General features: G+C 31.6%; 1 protein-coding gene across 1 annotated transcript; it reads right to left on the reverse strand.

Moving 5' to 3' along the window:
- On the reverse strand, positions 1–5,884 carry LOC107463050 (E3 ubiquitin-protein ligase BIG BROTHER). The gene is made up of 8 exons (XM_016081766.3): positions 5,594–5,884; positions 4,905–5,103; positions 3,657–3,885; positions 3,341–3,375; positions 1,985–2,029; positions 1,092–1,219; positions 507–615; positions 1–425 (listed from the first exon to the last, which is right to left on the reverse strand). The coding sequence occupies exons 2-8, from the start codon at positions 5,046–5,048 to the stop codon at positions 375–377; spliced, it is 741 nt and encodes a 246-aa protein (XP_015937252.1). The 5' UTR covers positions 5,049–5,103; positions 5,594–5,884; the 3' UTR covers positions 1–374.
- Positions 5,885–8,872: the final 2,988 nt, after the last annotated feature.

Genomic DNA, 8,872 nt, shown 5'->3' on the forward strand with positions numbered 1-8,872 from the left:
TAAAACATCATTCTCTCTTTTTCTTTTTTTCAAGTATTTTTAACATATGAAGAGTTACGAGCAACATTTGGAAGACATATCACAGCTCTTCAGTTCTGTTAACCAATGGCTGAGAAGCACATTTCTCACTCCCAATCCTCAAGACAAGAACAAAAAGGGACATGACTAAGAATAAATAACCTTTTTTTTTAAGAAAAAGAAAAAAGACAAACCAACCTAACATTAACCGCTAGAATATGTGACTGTTTTTGGTTGTTTCTAGTAAACAAAAACATGTATAGTGTGACACGCTGCCACAGTTCTTTCTACTCCAACTACCTATGGCTATGTGTAAGGATTTAAAAGCGGAAATCTCCATTTTGCCCATGTTGATGCTAATGGGTTGATTCCTCACCAAACACTTCAATATTGCAAACTGGACATTTCTGAAAGAAAATAATGACGAGAGGGAGTTAGGGAGACAACTAATTGTGCACATATTAGATGAAAATAAACCATGGACTGACCTTGTTAATGCCAAGCCATTTGGTAATGCATTCACAATGATAGACATGGCTGCATGGCAATTTCATTTGCTGGTCACCTCTTCTATATGTCATCTGACAAATGACACACCTGGGGTCGATGCAATTCGATTAATATCATATGATGAAAACTTCTCTTTTATGAATGTATCCAGAGCTACATTGGTATAAAAATGAATCCAAAAACCACAATAACAGATAAAAGGGGAACATAACAAGTATGAAGTATCTTGCTGGATCCTAAAAACTAGAAAGCATAAGTTTCAAATTTTCAAATTCTTGACTAGTCTAGTCAAAACAAATAAATAAATAAAAGGAGAAACAGAAACCAGTAATATGTGGAAGTGCTAAAGATAAAGTTAGAGATCACAGATCAAACTTCAGGAGTTTGAATATCCTCATCCAAACAGTACAGAAGAAATCTATTTCTAGAGTTTGGATATATCTCTCTTATCATACATTTTCATTGCAATAATCAATCTGTAATTTTAAATATTCTTCATTCACATCCATATTACCCACATTTTCGCCTACTCCAAAAAAAAAGGTTGAGATCCATGAAATTACCTTTTACCATAATTTTTTCGTTTGAATAAACTTCCAAATTTGTACTTGGAGGTTGGAAGTGTATCAATAAGTTCTTGCGAGAGACCTCGGCTTTGAGTTCCAACTGCCTCCCCCAAATCCAGTAGTTCCTACAATATATAGATTTTTATTTGGGTTAATGATCCCCATGATTCTTAATTCTGCTTGTATTTAACATACCAATCAAAGGTCACCACTTACAAAAATGAAACATACCAAGTTCCAAGATATAATATGCAGAACTTAGATTGTGAAACAAAGCAGCAACCTTCTCAAAGTTGCTCTTACCAATAATGCTGACATTCTTTAATCTAGAAGGCGGTACCATCTTTCTTTCTGGTTTTCTTGGTACTAATTCAAATAGGACAAGACTGTTGACCTCTATTTGGTGAAAGCAATAAAGCATGATTTTTTAAGAGGAATCCTCCCCACAGAAACGTTAAGGGATTGGAATACTTCATTAATAGTTTTTTTATCAAGTATTATTAATATTATGAATTTAGATCTTCTAAATTTTGGATTTCACTTTAGTGTAATCTCTAAAGTGAAAATCCAAAATTTAGAGGATCCAAATCCAATATTATTATCTCAGTTGATCTTGTTTCTGTGAAGAGCATCTCTTGCTCTCCTATCTTCTTTACACTATATTAGTGATAATGTTCTTTTTCATTGATACAAATCTTACAAAACAATCTCCATTCTCTGAAATATACTCATGTAATACCCTAAATTATGTATGCTCTCAACATGAGTTAATAGAATCTGATACTTAGTAAACCACAATTAAACATGATAATCAATGGATTAAGAGGGGGAAAAATAAAGAATGCAAGCATACATCAGTATTTTTGTGTGAAACACTAAGCACATCGCACCTCGTATGTCATATTGTCAGGATCAATGTCATCTTGCCATATGACCTGCAGCAATGCAACAAAAGCAACTGAAATAGAAGTTGAAAACAACATAGAAATTACAGGTTTACTTGTTAAAATTAAGCCCAAAAAAAAAAAAAAGAAACTCATGCATGATTAAATGACGTGGCATTTTGATTTTGACATATAAAAGGGTCGTTATGGGTAAGTTTGTACAATATGTACTTGTATGAACCAGAGTGGTGTATCAGTTTACCCTATTGTGCCTAATACAGCACTGCTGAATGCACCCTCACCGGAGCAGGAATAAAAAATAAAATGCAAGACTGATCCAAGATCTAAGTTTAAACCTTTATCATAAACAACCTAATTTTTATAATGTTGTATCACGATTTAATACTATTGCAGTATTCAAATAACATCTTTTTGCATCACGATTTGAATCTCTTTTTAAGTACCATTGGCTAAGCTAGTCATGTTTCTCTAAACTTCATTTGTCAGAATCACTGGTCAGTTCATTCATAAAGCTAAATGATAGAGTCAATTCTTGATATAAACATCTGGTATACAGTGAAGGTTATATGGTGGGAACAAGCAAAGGTCCACATGAAAGAGATAATGTATATTAAAGGGTCTCGACATTTTTATCCAAAAATACAATACCGAATGCTCCTACTACAACTACAACTACTATTATTACTAAGCCTTGTCCCACTGGGAGGCTCGGTTACAAGAACAAATAATCTAAAAGGAAATAAAAAAAATGATCTAAAAAGAAATATACAAATGAAGCTCAAACTTGAAATTCCCTTTATTTTTGTGGATAATAAAAGTAAAACTTCAAGTTATAGGGAACTCCGCAATTGAAAGAAATTAGTCTACTCAGTGGATGACGAGAGTGATGAATAATATTTAAAGCACAATGTGTTCAACACTAGATGTTCTTATTCTCTAACTTCATTGAAGTTATGCGCAAAAAGATACCCTAACAAGCGAAGACATGGTTATTCTATAGCCAATCCTCTGTTCAATTTAAGTCCAATGTTAGGGTTGGGATTGAGTATTCATGCTTAAGAGGAAAATTATGCCATTTGAATGTCCATTTGTTGTGAAAAGCATTTTTGCGTTTGGATTTTTTTTTTCTATTTGTTGTTCACAATTAATTCACTTAAACTTAAAATATGTGGCAAATTACCCCATTCCAGACTTCAACTATGCCCCTCTAACCCCAAATTTTTCAACATATGAGAAATAATATCTCCCATATTTCAAACAGGGACAAATGATAAATATCAAAACAGCAATCAACAAGTTAAGGTCCAAAATTTAGGCATTGTTAATAATAAAGCTTCTTACCTGGCTGCCATCGGACTCATGATGATTTGGACTGCCTGCAAACGGAAGTAAAATGAAATAAGATATATAGTGTCATTCTTATCATATTTTCCTAATCCATGAGAAACTAAACCTGTATCAATTCAACTAAAACAACAAAAACAAATAAGGTTTTCATTTCAAAGGTTTTGTAAAGATCTAATGTGGTGTTTGCATGGAGCTAAAAGTAATTCAAAAGGTAGATTCACTTATAATAACCACATTGAAACACTGATGTAGCACATGATATGATACATTCTTATGGTAAAACTGTAAAAGTAACTGAATATAGACTAACATTCTTCAGGGATGGTCTGCATGCTTGTGACTCCCTCTCTTATGGGTGGAGAATCTGCTGTAGCTGGTTCCTCAGTGATTGTTACTGAAGGATATTCCCACTCTGCCCTGTTGATCTCCATTCTAGGCAAATGATCATTTACCTCATAAGAACCATAATAGGATGTACTTCCTGGACCAGATAATCCAAACTTATATTGATTCATGTTCATCGACCAGTAAACGCATTCCTGGACAGTGCATATGATACAAAGTCATATTTCATGTTTGATAGGTAATGTTGAACATACACAAAACATAAAGCAAACAGTCAATTATAAGTTTTTTTTAAAAAAAAAAAAGAGATAACTCTTTTCATATGTAGTTTGATACACTTACAAATGGGACAACAAATTTCAAAATAAACAAATATAAATTAATCATAGGGAGATATTTCTGTAGAACATAATTGCTTCCAAGATTCAACACAGGAGTACTTCTTGGTTAGCAACTACCTACTATAGACACTCCATTCAATGTTAAACATGTGATGTTGTCAAATCTATGTTAGGAATACACCAACAAGCATTTGTTAGGCATAATAGCATATATGTCAACTATTGAATAGAGTTTCTATGAAACTATATAACTATCCATCCATTGCCACAGTTGAAATAATAGAGAAGTTACTATCATTGTCACACTATTTTTGAACTTTACCTTACTATTCCAATCAACTAAAAAGATATACCTACCAAGATCCTTTTCAAACATCCTTATTCAGTTACATAACTGTTAAGTGCCAGTAGGTTATTTTAATTTTTAAATAGCAGTACAATAATAATAACATTAGATATGAATTTTGATAAACTACTATTGTAGAGTGTTTTCACTATCCCCAGATCATACAACATCTTATGCACATCTTTTGAGGTAATTATTGCAGAAATCAAACACATATGATGATTTGACAATAGATAATTGAATGTCTCTATAGAAACTTCTGCACTTACAATGCATCAAAATTAAATTAAATACTAGAGGATGAAAGTTAATGCTTTCACTCCCACATCCCGGGATAAAACTCAATCCAGTAAAAATCAAATTAAAAAATAAATAATAAATAAATAATGACAAAATAAAAATTCAAATGTTCCTGCATCCAAACTCATTTTGCATTCTCAATACACAGGGCAGTATGAACCTAAAAGATTGTAGCCAAAACTACAAACATTGAACAAGTTGACATTTACAAGTACAAGCAAGAAACCTGATCAGGCATTGAGCCAGCAAAGGCATAATTGACTGGAACGTGCGACACTCCTTGGAAGAAATCCACAAAGTTGCTATCATTAACAGCATAAGGGAAGCCATTATCCATGTAATGCAACCCCATTTGTCTACCATCATTCATTTTCGCTAAGATTTTGAAAAAAATCACCACGTTCACTCTTCAACAACAACAAAAACTGCAAAAAAGAGCCACATTATTACACATAAACCAGACACCACCTTAGTATAACATTACAAATAATATCATATCATAAACTATGTCTGTATTCAAACCATTATATTCAATCTAAATATCATCTTCTAAACACACCCTTAAACAATGTAAAAACTGCATAAAAACTAATTTGGAAGCTAAAGATCAAAATAGCATCATTCATATCCCTTACTTGATCAGCCTCTTTTCATTCCAACAAACATAAATAAATAAATAGAAAACAATTAAACATAACAGGTGCAAGGTAGCAACAAATAAGAACCAAACTGGAAACCGTTAAACCAAAAATAATTATACAAAATTTCCTTAAAAAAAGGCAAGTTTCATTCGTAGATAGATGCCTAGATGGTGATGAGATTGGAGAGAAAATAGGGAGAAATGTAATGTTGGCGTGTGTGAGTGGTGAAATTTTCTCGGGAACAAGACGGAGGAGAAGGAAAAAGTGTTCTTACCTCGTTTCACATTCGGAATTGGAAGAATGCAAAGGGTTACTGAGTTAGGTTCAGAAAGAGGAGGAAGAAGAAGGAGAAGAAATTAGGTTCCAAGAAATGAAAGATAGAGAGAGAAAAGAGGGAAAACAAAAATAGGTTTCAATTTCAATATTTTGGAATTTTCCCTTACTCTCTCTTTATTTATATATATTTTTTCTTTTATTAAGATTTTCTTTTGTGCAGGAATTCAGAGAGACACAGAAAGAAAGAAAGAGAGATGAGAGAGACTCTATAAAAACCAAAGGAAAGGAAAGGAGTAAGGGAAAGAAGAAGAAGACGAAGAAGCAGACCACAGATTATTGGGTTCCTTTTGCTTTTTATCTTTCCTTTTTTTATTATTATTTTATTTATTTATATATCTTTTATTTTCTGCAGTTGTTGTGGTTGCACTTGCTGCTTCACTGCTCAACAGACATTAAACTTTGAAAAAGAACGGCACAAAAAGTTAGTATTAACTATTGAATTTATAGTTGGGCTACACATATTGCATCTAAGTCTAACCAAGTAAGACACTAAAAAAATCTACTCTTATTAAAAAGTAATTACATAACTGCAATTCCAAATGTTATTATTTCTCTTCGATTTTTAATATAAAAAATTGTTCGTTTCTCAAATTCAAAATCACAATAAAAATTTTTAAATTTCTTTCAAAATCTCTCAAAATTTTTAAATTTTTTGCGTAAATTAACAGTAAAATCTGGTAGTATGTTTAAATTCATCAACAAAAAATACACAAAAATATGAATAAATATTTTGCAAGATGTTGAAAAAATTATTGTTATTATATTCAGTTAATTTCTCCCAAATCTCGCATTTCTACTAGTTCGATTTAAGGTTTAGTAGATCGAATTCGTTCGTTTAGTAGATCAAGTTTTTCTGACTCTATTTTTTTCTTGTTTTTCTCTGTAACTAGGGGAAACTGTGCCACTTATTGCCTCCAACACCGTACTTTGTGAGAAAATCATTCCAATTTTCTGTCAGATGTATTTTTTGTAAAAAAATTTCAAAAAATATAACTCATCTTTTGTTCGATTTCTTCGTATCACTTGTAACTATTTAATTTCTTTGTATTCACTGGTGAATTGTTGTTAGCATACAACTCTCAATAGCCTTTTGTAATTGATGCACATTGATTGGTAAAAATAGTTTTTTGTGTCTTTCCTCCCATGCAACGAAGCCAACTTTTGAATAACTATTTGAATGATTAAATATCCTCATTTTTTTTATCAAAGCACATCCGAAAAATGTCAACTGACCGCGATAATTCACACCCACAAAAAAACCAAAATCCAGAGTGTACCTTCAAATGGATACCAACAGTTACGAACCGAAACTGGTTATGCGTATGAACTGAATATTATATCACAACGAACCGAATACCTATTTGTGTTGTAAGTCGTATCAAATAAAACAACATCTCCAAAATACTCATATGTTGTCCTACTTCTTGCATCAGCCCAAAATGCATTTTTAATAGAGTGATCAACTTTAGGGTTAATCTAAAAAAAAAATTAATTCTTCTCTTTCATTCTTAATAAGTACTTCCCAAATTTTTTGGCATCATCTTGTTTGGAAACATGCGGTACTTTTCTTGTAATGTAATTTCTCATTTCTTTCTTAATAAAACTTTGTTTACGATGACCACCCATTGCTACTACAAATGACTAGTATGTTTTACTCGGTCTGATTCGGGGTTTCTTGTTATTTTCAATGGTACGACGCACAAACATGCTTAGCTCCCTGTGTTGTTTAAGCATCTCTGCTCGATCTTTTATTCCAGTTGAGAGGTTTGTCTTCAAAGTTGGAGATATCTTGGATTTCCATTTTTCCTCTCTATTACATGTAATTAGTTTATTTTTAATTTCATCTATCTTCCAAGTGGTGTTCCTTATTTTCGTAGAAAAATTAGCAAGTTTGGAATAATTTTTATAAAATTTTCCAGCTTCTTCGAGTGTCTTGAAAATCAACCAAATTTTTGGGACAAATTATTCAGAACAACACACCTAAACTGTAAAATGAACCAAAATATTGTCATAATAAGACTATTGTGTAATAACCAATGAATTGAAACATATGCATTATATAAATTCAAAAACTCCTACATTCTATTCAAATTCAAATTCATAAACAATAATGATTTTAGCAAAGAAGGACGAAATTATTCATTATCATTTTATTCAATTGCATTCCATTCCATTCAATTCAAAATTGTTGAAGAATGAACTAAAATACTATCATAACAAGACCATTGTGTAATAACATATGAACCAAAAAGTGTCCATTATATAAATTCAAATTCAGAAACTCCTGCATTCTAAAATGAACAAAAAATATTATCAAAACAAAACCATTGTATAATACCAAATGAACCAAAAATTAAACACTGGCTTTAGCAATGAAAAATAAAAATATTCATTATCACTTTATTCAATTGAATTTCATTCTATTCAATTCAAAATTATTGAAGAATGAAACCAAATGAAATGAAGACCGATCCAAACCTCGTCTACTTGATTCAATTCAGAAGAATAATCTAAATCTCTCTCATTCAACTGATTTGAACTTGAATCATTCATTGTTTTGATAATACGTTATTCGATTCAGAAGAACAATACGTTATTTAAATACAGATCAAAATCTAAAGAGAAAGAGAATAAATCAAAGGTGAAACACAATGAAAATGAAGAAGAAAACAAAAATCTAAAGAGAAATCAGAGAAGAAGGAAGCTTTATGTTGAAGTGGAAGCTTTACGTTGAATAGATTTACATTAAAAGTCTGTTATGAAAGCATGAAAGAAAATGTGGGGCGGCGCATGAGACAAAATAACATGGTTGGACTTGGTTAGGAAAATTACTTGGATGCAGAGCATTATTGTTGAATTTAAACTAAGTTGGGTTGATCTAGTAGTTAGTTCATTAGTCCGCTTAAGCAAGTGTCGGGGATTCGAATTTTGTCTGTTGTATGCAACAATCCATTGGCTAGTGGCAAATCCTTATATGGAGCTCAGTACCGTGCAGAATTACTTCTAGGCCTGTCGAGCTAGGAGATACTGTAGAAAACCAAAAAAAAACTATTGAATTTAATTTTAATACCCTATCAACATAAGGTAGTTTTACATATATATTTAATTATATAATGTCACATAACAAAAATAATTACTTTTCACATTAACACATTAATAGTTACCTAAAAGAACAAATATAATTATAGGATGATATACACTATCAGTGTATCAAAAT

Source organism: Arachis duranensis, chromosome 8, assembly GCF_000817695.3.
Source record: "Arachis duranensis cultivar V14167 chromosome 8, aradu.V14167.gnm2.J7QH, whole genome shotgun sequence".
NCBI classification, from domain to species: Eukaryota; Viridiplantae; Streptophyta; class Magnoliopsida; order Fabales; family Fabaceae; genus Arachis; species Arachis duranensis.